A 20,738-nucleotide genomic window follows, 5' to 3' on the forward strand; every position below is an offset into this window, starting at 1 on the left:
TGTGAAAATGAAGATAGAAACAGGTGTGATGTCCCTACAAGCTAAGTGTTGCCCACATTTGCCAGAAAATTACTAGATAGGCAAGTGTCATGGAACAGATTCTCCTCCACAGCCCTCAGATAAAAAACAACCTATGTTGATGTTTTTACTTTGGACTTTCAACCTCCAAACTTATAAGACAATAAATTTCACTTGATTATGCCAACCCATTTGTGGTATGTTTTCTGAACAAATGGAAAGGGTGAAAGAGAATGGACATGGTCAAAATATTTTATGTACTTTCATGAGGACATGAAAATTGTGAAACTGTTTTGGAAAGTGGGGAGAGGAAATGCAGGAGAGTGATGGAGAGGTAAGTCAGGTTCAGGTGCATTGTATGCATATATGGACATATCAAAATGAAAGCACCTTGCATAAGTACTTAATGACAAGAATGTGGAAAAAAATGAATTTCCAAAGTCTTTTTGATTTTTATACAGTTTTACTCCAGCCTCATTATCATTGAGTCCATGTTTCTCTGGCTTTAATAAATGTGTGCAGTTTCTGAGTGAAATGTTCTGTATCTAATCCTGATTAGAGTGCCAAGCACACACTTTTGGTAAGTTTTCCCCTGTAGACACCTGGCATCAGCTTTGTTTCCATGTAACACAAGGGAAGTAGAGGTTCCTAAAATCACACCAAGATTATGGTCCTGCATGCCAGAAAAGTAGGTGCATCCTCCAGGTGTAGAAGCCATAAAAAACAGGGGGCACCTACTTTCTATTCACAAATGGTATCTTCGCTTCTGAGAAGGCCAAGTACTGGCCCAAGTTCTCAGTGAATTTATTGAATGGATAGTTTTATTTTTATTTTATTTTATATTTATTGAATGAACAGTTTTGTTAGACTGTAAACTTCTCTGAAGGAACTTTATCAGCCTCTCACTTTCTTTTTGGTGTAGTAGTTTTCTTTATCGACTGATTCATCTATTTTTTCTTTTAATACATTTTTCTTTAGGTAGTTGTACAAAGGAGTTGCCATTCAACAGAGCAGTTTATGAATATATACCTCTTGATCAGTGTCACCTCTTAAAATTCTCACCCATCCCTCCTGCCTTACCCCTTCTCTAACTTCTCTCAATTTTAGATATTGAATTTTGTTTACCATTTAACAAAGCAATTTATGTATACAATGCATCTTGACCTGTGCCATCCCTTTAACATCTTCACCCAATTACCCAAGCCTTCCCTTATTTTCCTCAGTTCTGTGGCATATACAATACATTCTTACCTGCATTCTACTCATTTCCCCCATTCATTCTTCTACTTGTCTCCTTTTGACCCCATATCCCACGTCCCTTGCAGGTACCCATTTTCTAGTACTCATTTTGTTGGCCTTTGACTTCATCTTTCTAAAGAATTATATTATTTGGGTTCTCCATAGATTCAGTTATACTTTAGTTACTGCACTTATAACCATTTTGGTGCTACCCAGTGTGCTTAATTCTAGATTTGTAGGCACATTCTAGTTCCCACTAATGAGGAAAGCCATGTAACCTGTGTGTCTCTGGTCTGGCTTATTTCACTTAACATTCTTTCTGATAGATGAGTAGAATTTCATTGTGTATATATACCACATTTTCTTGCTCCATTCATCCATTGAGGGGCATCTTGGCTGATTCCATAGCTTGGCTATGGTAAGTAATGCTGGAATGAAGATGTTGTGATGGTGGCTTTAGTGTATCACTGTAGTAATGAAAACAGCTTGGTTCTAGCACAAAAATAGACTTGCAACCCAATGCAACACAATAGAAGACCCAGAAATAAACCCACAGACCTATAGCTATATAATATTTGATAAAGGATCAAAAATATAGGCTGGAAGAAAGAAAGCCCCTTCAACAAATAATGCTGGCAAAATTGGATATCCATGTGCAGAAATTGATACTAGATATCTATATAACATCTTGCACCAACATCAATTCAAATGGATCAAAGACTTCAATGTAAGGCCAGAAACCATGAAAAGTTTACAGGCATGCGTGGGGAAATACTACGGCTCCTAGGCACAGTTCAAAACTTTCTAAGTAAAAATCCAGAAACAGAAAAAATCAAAGAAACATAACAAATCAAAGAAAGATTGGATACATCAAACTTAAAAGTTTCTGCACAGCAAAGCTGTTACGCTAAACAGATCACAGATTGGGAAGTTTTTTTTTTTTATCAGCTATCCATCAGACATATACTTGGAGCTCAAAGAATTGAGCCCGGAAGAAACAAACCCTCAAAGAAACAACAACCCAGTTAATAATTTGGCTGATAACTTAAAGAGAGATTTCTCAGAAGAAGAAGGAAATATGGCCAACAGACACATAAAAAAAATGTTCACTATTTCTGGCCATAAAGGAAGTGCAAATCAAGACAACACTGCAATTCTACCTCATTCTAGTTAGAAAAGAACAATAACAAATGCTTGCTAGCATGGATGTGGCCAAAGGGAATTCTATTACACTGTTGGTGGGAATGGAAAGTTATTCAATCACTCTGGAAAGTACTATGGAGGGTCCTCAAAAAACTAAACATAAAACTACCCTATAGCCCAGCAATTCCACTTCTGGGCATTTATCCAGTAGAGCACAGTAGAGCATCAGTTTTTAAGGACTATCTTTTGAAACAATGAATAAGGGATTAGATCTGCTTTACATATGACCAGATACAACACATGTGTAAATTAGGAAATAGTTAATTGTTTACTCTTCCTCTATACTAATAGTAATTAATGTATTCTTATCTTGAGAAAAAGGCATGAAGGCATTTTAGGAATTCCAACAAAATATGTAAAGTAAGTTTGCGAAAATAATGCAATTCATGTAGTACTTTGAAAAAGAAATGAATATTGTTCAAAATTCATTACACAATGACTCCTATGAGTTGATGATGAATGAGTGAGAATTTCTTTACTTTCTTAACCCAGTAGCTATAGCAGCTGGTGTTACTGAGGTGCTCCAGAGAAAGCTTGTGAATTTTAAAGTTGTAGAACGACAATGGTACAGCCATTTTTTTCATCCAAATGTTTGGTAAGTGGCTAGCAGTTTAGCCTAGGTGAAGATGGAGAGATAAACAGATGAATAGGACCTGCACAGGAATTCATTTCAGGGAAACAGACATAAATAAACCAATAAATGAAATAAAATGCGATCAATTCACTACAAGACAGAGCAGTGCAGTAGTGTCACATTTCTATTAGCTTATTTTATAGTTGCTTTTTGGATACTTGTCATCCAGATGTAAACCAAAACACTTAATAAACTAAAACACTCAGTTCTCTGACCACACACGAGTAACAGTTTTACAAGTTATAGTCACAACAATTTAAAAGATCTCAATAACTGAGACAGAGGTGAACTGAGCAGTCATTCTTTTCTATGGTTAATGGTTAATTTATTTTTATCTCCTGTCTTCATCTTATGGTCCTTATTCATTTCCAGGAATGTTGAGGTGCCTTTAGCTTCTAAAATGAAGAAATGCAGTTTATTTCCACGTAACGCTGTTTTTTTTCCCACCTAGCAACGTTTTACATAATCAAATATAAGTGAAAGTCGGTGAAAGACTCACATAAATATTTGGTTGAAAAAAATGAAGTACAATTAATAGACATCGACTTGCGAGGAGCATAAAAAAGATATACAAGTAGCTCAAATCACAGCATAAATCGACTTGAAACTATAAAATTGTAGTATAAGAGTCATAATTCTTAATGAGAAAGGTGTACTTTATTATAAACCCATCTCTGCAAAATGTGTTAGATGCAAATGTCAGTAGGTACACATACCACCTGAAATTTTCTCTCTAGTCGAGCTTTATGATCACGAAAGGGTTGTGTACCCCTCGCTTTTCAATTCCTTTTGAGCAACAATGGACTCTAAAGCCCTGAGGGTTTCCAGCTAGACACCTAACTAGGGTACCTGTTTCACCCCTTCCGGATAACAGAGCTCTCGCTCAAATGCCTAGCCTTTTCCCACCTGGTTCTTCATATCCTTTCAGGGCTGAGCTTGTAGGAAGTTGGGTTTGGACACTGGCGCAGCAACGAGTCCCTGGACTTTCTTCAGAACTCACAGGATTCCTGGCACTCAGGATTTCCATCTCGGGATTCCTATCTTGAATGCTCAGAAATGGCCTCTTCAAAGTGTGTTTGAAGCAAAACGTGTGGGATAAACTGGTCTGGCGGCTGCAAGGGGCAACAGCCGCTGTGTGGGGCGCTTTAGCGTCTCCATCTGGGTGGAAAAGGGGGCGGAGAGGGGCGCCAAGAGGTCGGGGCGGGCGGTTACCAGAGTGAGTCCTTAGTCCCTCTTCAGCGGCGAGCGCGGCGGGACAGGCAGCGGCAGAAGTGGAGCACAATCTCCGCAGGAGGGCTCCAGCGCGCAGAGGGCACCAGCCTGGGACGCAAGCGCTGCCCGAGACCGAGCGTCGCGCTGCGCTCGCCCAACCTGCGCGGGACTGGGCGTGCCATGGGTCACCAGGCAGCACGCTCGGCTGCTCCGCTGACAGCCAGTGGGCTGCCCGGGATATCAAGGTAACCATCTCTGCCTGAGCTGGATTTCCACGCCATGAGCCTCTGGATACTCCACCTGACTCGGGTTTATCTTCCTTGGGCTCTTCTTTACGCGGAGATGCCAGGCGAAGGCTGCAGTGGGCCGCGCCAGAAGGCATCTTAGCCTGTGCTTGGTGTCAACTTTGGACTAGATTTGCGCTGGGCTGTGGGAATTGGTGAGAAAGAAGAGCTGATCCGTGCCGATTGTAAGCAGGGTGGATAAGGATCTGGTGGCGGGGGCGGGGGTGGGGAGAAGTCTCAAAGAAAGGAAAGAGGCAAACGGAAGGAAAGAGAGAAATCTTCCCCCCCTCCCACCCGCCCGCCCAGGCGTGTTTCCGGGTGAGTGACACTCGGAATCTCCTACTCTGGGGGTGTGTGGGCCTTTCAGAACAACTTTCTGGCATTTGAGCAGTGGCACAAAACTTTCATTCAGTTGGGATGGGGACGATGTAAGCAGGGGCTGGGTGTTTAGAGGTTGTACCAGGTCAAAGTCGAACTGGGTGAGTGAGATTGGGCTGGCTGGTCCTGGGAAAGAAAGGCTGTCTTCCCAGCCTCCCGGAAAGCTGCTTGGGCAACGCCAGTCCAATTCGTTTCTGGCGAGGTGGCTGTGGTTCTTTGTGTCTAGTGTCAGTGACTCAGACCTCAATTCCCTAGGGAAAGGACACCAATAATACTGCGCTTTGGATCTTGTTATTCAAAAGTTTTAGTTTAACACAGTCCCTAGGCAAATAAGCTCAATTGGAGGACAGAAACCCGGTACCGCATAAAGGATTTCTGCGCAGGTAGAAGCTAGACCAGAAAACCCTCTCAGACAGAATATTCTCCCCTCTGCCTTCCTGGGTCAATGCATGTGTGGCGTGCGATCCTGCAATTCGGGTGGTAGAAACATGTTGAGAAACACTTATTGAACATCACCGAGATTGTTTGCTCGCTGACATAAGGTGGTTCACCAAGGGCACACTGTAATTTGAGGACAGAGCCCATTCTGAAAAGAAAAATAAGTTTGTTTTCTAAAGAAACCATTTATTTATTTCAATAGATCGTTATTCTTTAGCAAGTTTTACTGGCTTTAAATGGAATCTTGGACTCTTGCTAGTGATTTTGTAATCCTTAAAAGTTTTCAGATGTCTCTCAAGTGTCAGGAGGACATTTGGGAGGTGTTTCTTTTTTCTCTTTCTCTCTCTCTCTCTCTCTCTCTCTCTCTTTTTCCTTGTAGAGGAAAGTTAACCAGCTGCATTATCAATGTGGGCAACTTTTTTTCTCCTTCTCCAAATGGATAAGAACCCGAGGCTGATGGATTCTGCTTTCAGTGTGATGCAACCTTGCTTACCATAGGCCAATTAAATCCCAGCCCATCACAAGGTGCATGGGCACTTTGTTCTTCAAGTCAGATAACAAGTCATTTGGTGTTTATAATTTTTCTCTCCTTATGATACAGATGCCTGGACTCCGAGCCTGTCTAGTTGTGACAGAGAGATGAGCTGAGGGGCCAACATCTATCTCCACAACAATGTCCATGAACAATTCCAAACAGACAGTGTCTCCTGCAGCTGGGCTCCTTTCAAACACAACGTGCCAGACAGAAAACCGGCTTTCAGTATTTTTTTCAATCATCTTCATGACGGTGGGGATTTTATCCAACAGTCTTGCCATTGCCATTCTCATGAAGGCCTATCAGAGATTTAGACAGAAGTCCAAAGCATCATTTCTGCTTCTGGCTAGTGGCTTGGTAATCATAGACTTCTTTGGTCATCTCATCAACGGAGCAATAGCAGTCTTTGTATATTCATCTGATAAAGACTGGATTCGATTCAATCAATCAAACATCCTCTGCAGTATTTTTGGTATGTGTATGGTATTCTCTGGTTTGTGCCCACTTTTTCTAGGCAGTGTGATGGCCATTGAGCGGTGCATTGGAGTCACCAAACCAATTTTTCATTCAACGAAGATTACATCCAAACATGTGAAGATGATGTTGAGTGCAGTGTGTTTGTTTGCTGTGTTAGTGGCTTTGTTGCCAATCTTTGGGCACCGAGACTATAAAATTCAAGCATCAAGGACTTGGTGTTTTTACAAAACAGAATACATTGAAGACTGGGAAGATAGATTTTATCTCCTACTTTTTTCTTTTCTGGGCCTTTTGGCTCTTGGTGTTTCATTCTTGTGCAATGCTATCACAGGAATTACACTTTTAAGAGTTAAATTTAAAAATCAGCAGCATAGACAAGGAAGATCTCATCATTTTGAAATGGTTATCCAGCTCCTGGCCATAATGTGTGTCTCCTGCCTTTGCTGGAGTCCATTTCTGGTAAGAATCTAAAGTTTTGACAGTTTCTATTTTCCTGTGTTTATTTACAGTCTGTATAAGGCTTATTGTTATTATCAAAGTTGATGGTCTGTGATTTCAATTTGTAAAATTCAAGCATTTTCTCTTATATAAAATTTATTCCAGCACTCATTTCAGTTCTGACTTAGAATTAAGCTGTTAATGACATATGTGGTTATGTTTTTCCTCCATAGGCCTTAAATTGGAAGAAACCATTGAGTTGCCTGTTTGTATGCAGTATAGTGTAGCTTTAACAGAAATAACATATTAGCATGCTAAATATGATTAGTTTCTAAAATGTGAATGTAGGGCTAGCTATAATCAATTGGACCAGATTCTTGTATAAAATGAAACAGGCATTATTATTATTATTATTATTGTTGACAAGGCATAGTAACTTCTGAATTCTTCAAAACATGTAACGACTAGGACTCAACTTCAAAGTATATTGAGAAAGTGAGATAACTAGAGAGTTTAGGTGAACTGTATGGGTAATTGAAGTACCGATACCACTAGTTAATTAATTCCAAACAATCTTCATGATGCAGGAAAAATATGACTGGCAGGAGGGCCAACATTCTTCTCTTTTGCTTTCATCCCTTTAAAAAACATTTACTCGGCAGTCAGATGTGATAGCTTGGCATTTTTTCTTTTTTCTTTTTTTTTTTTTTTGGCCAGTCCTGGGCCTTGGACTCAGGGCCTGAGCACTGTCCCTGGCTTCTTCCCACTCAAGGCTAGCACTCTGCCACTTGAGCCCAGCGCCGCTTCTGGCCGTTTTCTGTATATGTGGTGCTGGGGAATCGAACCTAAGGCCTCGTGTATCCGAGGCAGGCACTCTTGCCACTAGGCTATATCCCCAGCCCTTGGCATTTTAATTCAGTGATCGAGGCTAAAGATAAGAACTAGCAGCAAACATACATCATTCACTTTACCTTCCAGATGAAAGCCCAAAAACTTTAGGAGAGATGATATGACCTCAATTCTTCCAAATACTTTACCAAGCCATGAAGGAGAAAAAAGTATCATTCTGTAGGAGGTCTAGCAAAGGCTGTGTTCATCCCCTCCCCCATCCTAACAGCAGTGGAGAAGCAGGCTGGTAACCAGAGATAGTAAGACGACAGGTTACACAAGATGGAAGTGAATGAGGCAGGAGAGGAGGTGAGAGACAATATTGAACCAAGACAAAGGTCATTTTCAAGGTTAAGGTGATGCATGAAAGTGCTGGTTAGTAACACAGCTTTCCCACATCCTATTCTCCAAGAACTGCTGCCAGTTCTGTTTTATTAAACAAACCATCAGATGATTTTGACACACATGTTTAGTGAAGGCTGCTACTGCCCAGGGTAGGGTTTATTATATTTTGTTTTATGAAGGAATTTCTTACTAACATTTCTTTATTTCTACTTGTTTGATTGCCTCTCAAATTTAATTTAGGTTTTAAACTTTATTTCCATGTTGTTTCTAAACTAGCCAGACCGAAGGCTCTACTCAACAGAAACTGAATCTATTAATTACTGGCAACCTTCAAAGATATGCTTAGGTTAGATGAATCAAAATGAGGCTGTAGTTTGTGCTTGTGGCATAATTATTTGACTTGAACAACAGAGGTTTGTTTTAACAAACATTGGGAATAACATATAGAATTGGAATTAGTGAAGGGAAAGTGAAAAATATGAGAAAAATGAGGCTGAAAATATTAATGAAACTTCAAGATGAAGGTCAGAGCTCTGCAGAGAATCTTAAAGCCATGAGACAGTGCAGCTAATGAGAGAAAAGCAATCTTAGGAAATGAAGTAATAACTGTGTTCTGTTTATTTGTTCTGAGTGCTCTGGAATAAAAAATCAACCTTTAGCTCTAGCATTCAACCTTGAAGATGTAGGAGTAATGGACTGATTCCTAATGTAAGACTATCGAGCAAGTAACATTTCAGACTCTTGCCATGGGTATTTAAAATTTATACTTTCCTTTGATTTCTTTTCCTGGATTTTTGTTTTGGGGATTTTTTTTTTTTTGCTAGTCCTAGGGCTTGATTTCAGGGCCTGAGCACTGTCCCTGGCTTCTTTTTGCTCAAGGTTAGCACTCTACTACTTGAGCCACAGTGTCACATCCAGCTTTTTCTATATATGTGGTGCTGAGGAATCGAACCCAGGGCTTCATGTATACGAGATGAGCACTTTACCACTAGGCCACATTCCCAGCCCCTTCCGGGATTTTTGGTTTCCTTCATTGTGAGAATTGATAGTACAAGTTGATTCATATTTCTTTTACCCTGTCTGGTGGAAACAATTTCCTTTTCATGAAATATCTTCTGAGCTCTGATTTCCTCTTTAATCATGACAAGTGATACTTCTGAAATGCTCTGAAGTGTGAAAATGTATTTGTGAGTTAAACACAGCATACCACTGATACTCCTTAGTGGATTGAGCCTTTGAGTTGTTTCACACATTCTTTGCATTCTGAGTTTCTTTTAATGGAGAGCTGGGTCTATGAAGACCAAAAGATTTATAACTCTTGTGGTCTGGACACAAGTGTTTATGGGGATTCAGGTAAGGTCACCAGACAGGTATAAATGTAATCCTAGTAGAAGAACCCAGGCTTGAAAACACCAAAATAACATTTATTCCTAATTCCTCAGTTGAAATATGTTCCTTTTTTAATTCGATGTTTAGCAAGACCGCATAGATTTTTCTGAGTCCGTATTTTCCTACCCACCTTGTACTTTAGGCTGGCCTTGAGTTCATGATACACCTGGGTCAGTCTCCCAACTAACTGTATACCATCTGAAGTAGTAGATGGATTTTTTTTTCACTTTTTGAAGTATGACTGAAACAAAACTTTAAAATTCCTGTAGATATATGATAATGGTAACAGCTTCCAGGCTAACACATTCCTTTACGTGCTGTACCTTTTCTGTATGATTGGTAAGTGTGATAACAGGATTTGTCTTTTGGATGAACATCTAGACACAGTTTGAGCTGCTGTCTTTTGCTAGCTTCAAACTGAATTGAAAGGAGAGGTGTATGCCTGGGAGGAGGAGTGAATAAAGTACAGTTATTGCTGTCTGTGCTTGATGAACATGAGTGTCAAAGTTTGTCAATAGTAGTATAATTTTTAAGTCTACTTAAATGTATAACTGCATACTTTATTAATTTTTCATGTGGAGCTTTAGTGCATAGGAAAAATTATTTTCATTCTCTTTGTAGTAGACTTTAAATTTTTTGAAGTTTTTGCAGAAAAATAAGCTTATGTATTACTGTTCCTAGTGCATGTTTTTGTTCTGTTACTGAACTCAGGGCCTGAATGCTGTCCCTAAGCTTTTTTGTTCAAGGCCACCACCCCACCATTTGAGCCACAGATCTACTTTCAACTTTTTGATGGTTAGTTGAAGATGAGGGCCTCATAGATTTTCTTGCCTGGGCTGACTTTAAGCCATGACCTTCAGTCTCTGCCTGTGTATTTTACCAGTTGAACAGAGCAATAAATACTTGTTGACTGATTGACTGTAACTTAAGTAGTATGAATGTCAAAAGATTGGAAATGATTGACCAGAATATGGATTCTGAGTTTTGTAAGTAAGAGGTAAATACTGAAACTGAATGATAGTTTTAATATATTTTCTAATTCATGAACTCTAAATTATGAACTATGAACTTTTAGCTGTCTTTTAGATGGTCATATACTTGTTTTACCATTGCTTCATGACTATGGGATCATTTTTAATTGAGAAAACAAAATGAGGAGTAAAATAATTTCTTGTGTAGTTCTATTTACTAAAAAATGTGTTCTCTTGAGAAAATAAAGCTGGAATTTGATTTTTTCCTAATGCTGTCACATTTTTGTTAGTATTTCTAATCTGAGTAGTTAAATATCATTTAGTCACTGGGTGATTATCAGATACTGATTGAAAAATTGGAGGATTATTTGAACTTTGACTGAAGTTGCTAAAGGTATTGAATCATAATGACCAAGGCTTAAGGAGCTATTGGTGACTGATGAGCAATAGAACATCTTAGAATGTTTTATGGGAAGATCATTCTCTTATCACCATGTTTAAAAATAATGTAATAGGAACCTGTGTTTGTTTGTGCTCCTTCCTCAACATTAAAGGACATTGAGTAGATGTTCATTGGTATGTTTTAAATGAGAAGAAAATATGGAAATTGCATACACATACTCATATATATTACATGCGTATTTGTGTGTAGTATTGTATATACATAAATAGTATGTGTATATGTACTTACAGTGCATATAGAAAGTATGTGTTTGAATATATATGTATATGTATATATATATATACACATACGATAGTTAAAATTTCTCCAAATTTAAAAATATAATGAATTAACCATTGGTTCTGTTCACAACAAATAAGACAGATTCTATTAAAATTAAAACAATGGGTCTTTATAGTTTTAATTCATATTTTGGAAAAGAGGTCTCTTAGGTTTATTGTTGAATTGCTACAGATTTCAAAGGTAACTTTAGCTGGGTTTACTTGTAAAGGGGGAGCATCTTTTTGTTGGGATTATGGAAGTCATAGTGAAGTTGTTTGGATACAGGATCTATTGACATCTGGGTTCTGCGTCTATGAAGTTCTTCAATAACTCAGATATAGAACTCAAAGTTTACATCAGGGAAAGAAACTAAGGCATAGTTAGGAGATAACAGAGTTTTATTGGTGGGAGTTCATTTGGGTGGGCATGGTATAAGTCACCTGGAGCCAGTGAGAATACCAGGTCAGAAGTGGTTCTGGGAGAATTGACAGGACACGTCTACCCTGAGTCCTGGCATTGTCCTTGGATATTCCTCTGTCTTTCTCCTTTCCCAATTTCTGATGGCTTAGATATCACCTTATTTATGCCATCTTACACAGTGCTTTTTTCCTTCTTTCCTGTTCTATTTTCCTCACAGCACTTAATAGTGGCTGGTAATGGGTATATATTTTTGGCTCATCTAGTAATTGTTGGTTTTGCCACCTGCATGAGAGCTTCTTTAAGATGGTCCCTTGTGGACTGTTTCATCTCCAGTTCCTGGAACAATGCTGGGCACCTGTTCTGTGTCATACGTAGTTGCTAAGTGATTCTCATGTAAAGGAAGGCTCATTCCACGACTTGTCTCCACTTTGGATTTGCTCTGAAGGGAGATCAGGACCTATTTGGTAGGTTTAGGAACATCCTCCTTGCCCTCAGCTTGATCTTTTTTTCCTAGTAGGCCCTCACTGACAGGCAATATATGAATTTTTTTTTTTTTTTTTTTTTGGCCAGTCCTGGGCCTTGGACTCAGGGCCTGAGCACTGTCCCTGGCTTCTTCCCGCTCAAGGCTAGCACTCTGCCACTTGAGCCACAGCGCCGCTTCTGGCCGTTTTCTGTATATGTGGTGCTGGGGAATCGAACCTAGGGCCTCGGGTATCCGAGGCAGGCACTCTTGCCACTAGGCTATATCCCCAGCCCATGAATATTTTTAATACTTGTGGTTTTTAAAATTGGGATTAGTGAACTTTGAGTAGGAGAAAGTCTTTTTCAGAGGATTTCTAAGTAGAGTCAGGGAGAATCCTGGGCATTTTGAAGCTTGAGTCTGGGCTAGAATATAAATGAATTCCATAGATAAACTAGGCTTGATATTTTATTTTTATGATCTTACCATAATTTGATTATGTGTCATTTCTTTTGTTAGTCTCAGTAGTCCTCTATGTTGAAGTTTAATGTTGTTTGTATTGTAGTTTCTAAAGATAGTGGGCCATTAGTCAATGTGTGTTGAATTAATAAACTAATAAACCAAGTACTAGATGGGAAGTATTGAGGTAAAGGAAAATATTGGACAATAGAAATTTAGATTGATTTTCCCCATCGTTTTAATCCTGCTTTTTTTTCCTATGGAGACATTTTTTTCATAATGTATTTTTTAACTTTTTATTGGTTACTTTATTATTTAGTTATTTATTTATCTTTTTTACTGTCCTTTTTTTCTTATTTATTGTCAAAGTGATGTACAGAGAGGTTACAGTTTCATATGTTAGGCCTTGGGTACATTTCTTATACTGTTTGTTACCTGCTCCCTCAATTCGCCCTCCTCCCTCCCCCTTTTCCTCTCCCCACATGAATTGTTTAGCTCGTTTACACCAAATGGATTTTCAAGTATTGCTTTTGGAGTCATTTGTCTTTTTATCCTTTGTCTCTTGATTTTGATATTCCATTTCACTTTCCTAGTTCTAATACAAGCATATACAGTATCCAGTGTTCTCAGATGAGATACAGTGATAGTGCGGGTACAACCAAAGGAAGGGGATACAAGAGGATCAACAATAGAAGCTACGGTTTCACATGGCATGTTGAAAGTAGTTACAAAAGTGATATAACACTCGTTTCCATAACATGGAGTTCATTTCACTTAGCATCATCTTATGTGTTCATAAGGGCATAGCTATTTAGGCTCTTGTGATCCTCTGCTGTGACTAGCCTAAACCTGTGCTAATTATTACCCATGAGGGAGACCATAGAGTCCATTTTTCTTTGGGTCTGGCTCACTTCACTTAGTATAACTTTTTCCAATTCCTTCCATTTCCTTACAAATGTTCCTTGGAATCCCAATTTTTCCAGGGCTTTTATCATAAATGGGTGCTGGATTTTATTGAATGCCTTTTCGCATCTAGAGATATAACCGTGTGATTCTTTACCTTGCTCCAGTTGATGTGGTTGCTTACATTAATTGACTTGCATATATTTGGTTACTTTATTTTTGAGGGAGTCCTGTGAGAGGACAAAAGGAGAAAATTCAGTAATAATTTGCAGATGGTGCATATTCATTGTCAGAAAATGAAATCTTAATGCAGTATGTTGAAATTTGCCAAAAGGTGGGCTTGCTAAGATGACTTCACCAGTAGATTGAATGAATAGATGGATATATCCATGGACCTATGATTTATACCTACATGTCTGTCTCAAATGGTATTGTGAATGAAATGAAAAGATTAGCTACCTTTTATATTTGTAAATGTGAATTCTGAAAAGCCTAAAGGACCTTTTGTAGTGGGCCTGATCATTGGGTGAGCTTTCATGGAGATTTTCTTCAGCTAAGGGTAGCTGCCTTGCCTATGTTCTAGTCATTCTGTGTGCAGGACAGGTGAATGGGAGGGTGCAAAACACGTGTGCCTTGGGTCACTTGGGACCTTTGTGAAGGACACTTCATGCTGAGGTATCTTTTGAGCTCTCATGCATGTACACGTGGCTCTGAGGCTGCCCAATTCTGCTACCTCACTGTCTTGCATGTTCTGGAAAGTCTCCTGCATGCAGATCTCTGTCTCCAGGTCAGTTTCCTGAAGAGCATGCTTTAGAATAAGGGTTCAGAACTGTGTTGATAACTTACCTAAAGGTAAATCATTTATGCATGGCTTAGAACATGATTAGAAAAAATTATGTATTGAAACCCATATATATAATTGGACTCCTTCAAGAAGAGTATCATTTCCCTCCATGAGAATAGATTGTGTAAAATTTGCCCAAGATAGACTTATCATTTAGAATAGACATCGCTAGGTTGAAAAATTACACCAAGATCTGTAGCTTAAAAGGAGCATGGTGGTTGGGAATATTTTGTTATTTTAAGCTCATTTACTCTTGGCAAAATATGACTTCCTGTTTTTAATGAGAAAGACTTATAAAAATGCCCAAAGATGTCATAGATGTGGAGACAACACTTACAAAACATTATTTGGCTGATGTAAGTATAAACAAATCAGAAACATGTGGTATAAATTTATACCCTCATGGGTATAAAAATCTAACTTAATGTGTTTGGGGCTTTTTATGAAGCCCTAACACATTTGAGGAACAATTCAAGATGATGGTGTGCCTGAAATCTCCCCGAGTTGCCAATTTTACTTTGATTTGCTTATACTCATTTTTATAGGAAGTATATTCAATGCATTCCTATTATGTTTGCTCTGGAATGCTGTTAGAGCCACATGGCTCTAGACCTTAGTATAAGAATGTCATTTATTTATATTCAGAGAAAGCTTCAAGAGAAATTTGTTTTTTGACCAGAGTAAATATACATTTCAAAGATTATATAAACTTGTCACTCTGTTCACCATCTGGGTATAATGCCATAGAGGAGTGAATGAAGCTGTGGTTTACATAGACAGGGGGGTGGCTGTCTTCACTCCCCTTCAACTATTGGAACCCCAAATAAAATTCAGACTGTGGAATGTTGAGATGTGGTTGTAGTGTGATGGTGAAGGAGACAGGGGCAATTAGATTAAACAAATGGGATTATTTTAGCTTTAGCTGCATAGTCTCAAGTCAATTCCCTTGAGAATAGTATAGCCATTCAGAGACAGACTGGGAAGATGAACCTCAGTCTCATTACTACTTAACTATGACTTTGGAGTTACTCTAAGCTACGTTTGCATATCTGTGATCTGGTTATAGTAATAGTACTTAATCGGAGATACTATCATATTAGATGACTTGGCTTTCTTAAAATTCATAACAATGTAATTACCACACAGTAAATTCACAACAAAATCTAAAAACATTATAAATATTGCTATTCCCCACCATCTTGACCAAAAATAATCCTCAGTGTTTAGCTCAGATGTTTCCCCATTATCTTCTCCATTAAAAGGAATTGGTTGTGGGGGAAAAGGATGAGGCACAGAGCTTCAGAAAGTTTTTCTGGCCAATTTCAATAGAAATTTCGGTCATTGCTTCCTATTTCATTTCATCACTAGTAAAGACATGCCCTGTTAATTCTTTCATCTTGCTCTAGTAATTTTTAAATATAATCATTATAAACTTACACAGTATTAATTTGTAGATGATTGGAATCCAGTTAAAATTATAAAAAAAAATCATTGAAATCACTAGACATTATGCTTGGGACTGAGGGGTACCAGGGAGTAAAAGATAAAACTCTTTTCTGTTTATTTGTTTTGTTTTTGTTGCCAGTCCTGGGGCGTGGACTCAGGGCCTGAGCACTGTCCCTGGCTTCTTTTTGCTCAAGGCCAGTACACTGCCACTTGAGCCACAGCGCCACTTCCGGCTTTTTTCTATATATGTGGTGCTGGGGAATCGAACCCAGAGCTTCATGTATACGAGGCGAGCACTTTACCACTAGGCCATCTTCCCAGCCCCTAAAACTCTTTTCTGAAAGAGTTTATAACTTAGGGAAAAGATAAAACTCTTTTCTGAAAGAGTTTATAACTTAGGGACAGTAAATAATGTAGGGATATTAGCTTTTAGAGAGATGCTGTAGAGTCTGAGTTCAAGTCTTATTTCTTTCAATTGCAAGCCATGTAATTCAAGGCACTCTTTTTTTTTATTTTTTATATGTAAAGTAATTTAGTAATAGTATTATATATAGATTTTATGTCAGGATTAAATATATTAACATATGGGAAACATTTTAAAGTGTTGGATACCTAGTAAGAACCATGAGTTTCACTTATTGTGCTATTACTGTGACTATGGCTATTACTTTTAAGTAGCAATGCTGCCACATGATACATTTGTCAATGAAATAATCAGACACTTTAAAATTATGTAATAATGAGTAATGGATGTTCCAGAGAGGAGCTGTCACGTCTAATTTGGAGATTCTTAAATAATTACTTGTTAATTGATTTGGCATACTTGTTGAGCACCTCTTATTGCATCTAGCAATGTGCTACATGCTAAAATAATAATCATTATGACTTAACTGTTCATAATATTTATGACTTTAATCAATAGTACTTGTGAAAAATGAAAAGATGTGTTGGAAACTGAAACATGAAGACTCTGTTGTAACTTTTGTCTATTCTGTTATGAATGTTTGTGAATGAGATTATTTTTGACTGTTTATAAAAGGGATAATGTTCCAAAGGATATCTTGTAGTAAAATAACTACTTAAAATGTAATACAAAGTCAAGTAATTTAAATTGTACAAGCCAAAGGAAGATGAGATATAATGTACATAAGTCCTAGTGATAGAAAGTGTACTTAAGAGAAACTGTAATATTTGGGTCAGGGTTTAAAAAGAATAGAATACAGTGGGTTGTAATAAATTAAAAATCAGGTGACTTTCTTCAAGTAATAAAATGAATGGAAGGAAATTTACATTGGATATGAAATATTTAACAAATAAATCAGTATTTTATACTTTTTATTGCTAAGCAAACTAACTCAGAGAAGAAAAGCAGTGAAATGAAGCATCACAAGAAGCTTCTAATTTTCTAAGAATGTGGGCTAAGAAGGTTTTAGACATGGACTAAACCCAACAGAAACAATTTGTACTGAACTTTAACCATAAGAATTATGAAAATAAAAATGCATTTATGTTTTAATTTACTCATAAATTAATTTACACATAAATTCACATATTGATCTATTCCTTTTTTAATTTTTTTTTTTTTTTTTTTTTTTTTTTTTTTTGCCAGTCCTGGGCCTTGGACTCAGAGCTTGACTAGCTTGGCTTCTTTTTTGCTCAAGGCTAACATTCTGCCACTTGAGCCACAGCGCCACTTCTGGCCATTTGCTATTTATGTGGTGCTGGGGAATCGAACTTATGCTTCATGTATGTGAGGCAAGCACTCTTGCCATTAGACCATATATTCCCAGCCCCTTGTTCTATACTTTCAACTGACTTTGCCATGGGAAAGATAATAAAGTAAAAGTTATTGATAGATGCCTTGGGAAATATTTCCAACATAAACTCTCAGAAGTTTACTTTCTAGTTCCTTCACTGTATCTATGAACTTTGCATTATCTTTTCCAACCTCTACGTGCATCCTTCTTTTCTTTCTCTTTTCACTTTTTGTATGAGGTGAATATAATAATTTGCATTTCTTTTTTATCTTTTTTGCTTGCATTCAAGTCCCTCTTAATCTGGCTTAATATTATTTTAACTTCAGAAAGGTTTTTTTTTTTTCAGGTTTGCATTTCTACCTGCTTATTCACCCTATATGAAATCCTTACTATGTAAAAATTTGTGCTCTGCATATATTTTTGTTCTTTTCTACAAAAATTTCTGCAATAGGTATCCAAAGAAGTTTAATGCTCTTTTTAGCTACTTTCCTGCATTTTGAAACTTGTTAATATCAATTTTCCCCTGGTGTGTTATTGGAAACCTCATCATGGCTTTGTAATTTCCTGCTATACATGTTATTACAGTCCAGTTACTTGGTGCACCATCCTCCGGATTCATCCCAATCCTCATAATGAATGTGTAGCAGCTGTGACTCCCTCACTACACCAAAGACAGCCTGGGGAATGAGTCATAGTCTTCTTCACTGGGCATGCTTTGGGGTTCAAATATTCCAGTTTCCAGTGTCAGAGACCCCTCAACTCTGTTTTTCTTTTGCCAAGGTTGGCAGGTATATATGGTGCTGCTAACTTGGCTCTTATAGTAGAATTTGGGCATGAAGAAAGCAAAATATAACATTTGATCATGTCTTAACTAAAGAGGTCAATGTTGTCATTATTATATTAAGACATATTTCTGGGTCGTGGGTGTGACTCAAGGGGTAGAACACCTACTGGAATGTTCAAGGTCTTGAATTCAAACCTCAGTATTGGGGAGAAAATCCATCCAACCAACCAACCAAAACCTCAAAAGAACCCAACTTGTGGCTCTTACAATATGCTGAATAAATTATGAAAGTTGGCCTTAATATGGAACATTTAGTATGTATATTTTCCACATTATACTTTTGTCTATAAGATACTGAAGTGAGTGATATAAGCTATTCTTTTTATTGAATTTGACTTTCAATCTGTACTGATGAAGTGTTTCAGTAATTTGGTATAATGTAATACATGCTCAGTGCTGGGTTAATGGATTACAGCAATATTCAAGCTGCAGAAGTAGAGATTTTATTTCTTTTTCTCTTATGACTTCAATCCTTCTTTAATTGGCTCCAAATTTTTGACATTTTAAAAGTTAATATGCAGAGCATTTTTAAAAATTTCTAATTTGCTGCCAGCATCCTAGTAGCTGATTTAATTTTGCTAATTAAGAAAGAATGAGGTTAAATAAGAAGAGGGCAGACAGAAAAGCATAGAAAGATCAGTTCTGCCCAGTCTTAGTATTTTGAGGTTGACCACAGCATTACTTAGTACCTATAACTGGCCTCTTCCAAGTCTGCCACAATTTAAATTTGTCATTATTCATGACCTATGTACTGGGATGAGATTTCTGAGATTATTTTCCTATAATATTCTCAGAATCCACTTAAATAAGAAATGTGCCTTTTGAGTAAAACTAGATTAAAATCGCATAGAAAATGAAAGATGTATCTGCATGCCCTCTTTTTCATCATTTACTCATATAAAAGCTTAGTTCCAAATTATAATGGAAACAGCACCTGATAATCTGTCATTATGCTTATATTCACTGTAGTGAGTACATAATTCATTTCTGATAGCTTAATCTTCATATGCTTTTATAAGAACATATTTTTTGTGACTGAGAATTCCACATTTTTCCTATATGCTATCCCTGAATAAGAAATAGTATCTGATATAATAAATAAACTCTCTCTCTCTCTTTATAAATGTTGGTAGGTTTTGAAGCTGTTACAGGTTATCTGTTGATTATTTTTTTCTGTTGCAAGTCCAAAGATGGCTAAGTGAAACTTTTATTTCAAAAGAATATAAATAATGACTGCTGCTCATCAAGCAATTTAACTAGCAAATTGTTTTAAGTGCATGGCATTTAGAAGAGAGCTCTACATTCTTCCCTCCAATCTCATAGCAGGATGAGCTCTAAATGTTAATGTCAGGGCTATTTTGCTGGGTGGTAGAAAAGATAGTTATCTGTCTAGGAGTAATTTCTATGTGTTTTATATTTTCTCCTAATTAACCACTACAGGTTATCTAGGTAAGTTAAGTGGACAAAATATAAGTGTCAGTCTGCTTATTTAGATGGTTATAGATTGATATGGATTTCCATGTTAGGAGACCACTTTATGTTTGGCTGTGAAGAGGAAGGAGTAACATCTTTTAGCTATAACAACACCTTGTCTCCAATTCCTCCTTTGATAGGCTTGTATCTTGTTGTCAGGCAAGATATACCACCATTCTCATGGATTTGTTAGTTTTCATAATTGTCAAAAAACTCAAGCTCAACTCAATTCAGCTTTCCTTTGAGCTTCTTGATCTGCTGAACAGTATAAAGAGCAACAATCACTTAGAAGGCATGTGTTACAGTGATTTCTGAATAATTCCCTGTGTTTTCAAGCACTGAGTAAAGCCATAGATCCCAAGAAGTCCTAGGGAATTTCTCTGTTACTACCCATCCGCCTAAGAGAATTGCAATATACGGATGAAGATTTTTAGTTTGGAATTAATTTCACTTTTCCTGTCTTCTGAAGTGATCTGGTCTCTTTGGGAAATTGTTGGCCATCTTCTTTTGTGATTAGAAGGAGAAATCTCTCTTCTAGCCTCTGCACTCAAAGACAGACATATCCTACCTGCCTGAAGAGAGGATTAATGTCCTGTTGATGGGGGCAGTCTATTCTTAGAGCTAGTAAAAGTTAATGCATTAAGAAAAGTTTGAGAAATAATGTTTTCATAATTAAAATCAGAACATTCATATCTGAATGCTAATTAAACTACAAAACAGTTTTCCTTTTTAAATTGCTTAAAGAAAATCCAGTATTTCATGAATAAAATGCCAAAATTACATGATTTCACATGAAGTGGGGTCAAATGTATGTGGTGGTTGGTATCTAAAAATCACTTATTTAAGAATAATCATAGCATGTTATATTGATTGAAATCTGTTTCGTTATTAGAGAAGAGGTTAATTTCTTCCCTCCTTCCCTTCCATTTTTCTTGTAGTATTCTACAACGCCCCCCTTT

General features: G+C 37.4%; 1 protein-coding gene across 4 annotated transcripts in view; it reads left to right on the forward strand.

Moving 5' to 3' along the window:
* Positions 1-4,335: 4,335 nt before the first annotated feature.
* The window catches only part of Ptgfr (prostaglandin F receptor), a 44,990-nt gene continuing 28,587 nt past the window's right edge, over positions 4,336-20,738 (forward strand). For 3 of the 4 annotated variants that reach the window (XM_048351641.1, XM_048351643.1, XM_048351645.1), the window contains exons 1-2: positions 4,336-4,551; positions 6,008-6,877. In XM_048351641.1, the coding sequence (XP_048207598.1) occupies positions 6,080-6,877 (798 nt within the window). In that variant the 5' untranslated portion in view covers positions 4,336-4,551; positions 6,008-6,079. The other variant, XM_048351642.1, reaches the window with a different exon arrangement.

Source organism: Perognathus longimembris, chromosome 7 (genome assembly GCF_023159225.1).
Source record: "Perognathus longimembris pacificus isolate PPM17 chromosome 7, ASM2315922v1, whole genome shotgun sequence".
Taxonomy (NCBI): Eukaryota; Metazoa; Chordata; class Mammalia; order Rodentia; family Heteromyidae; genus Perognathus; species Perognathus longimembris.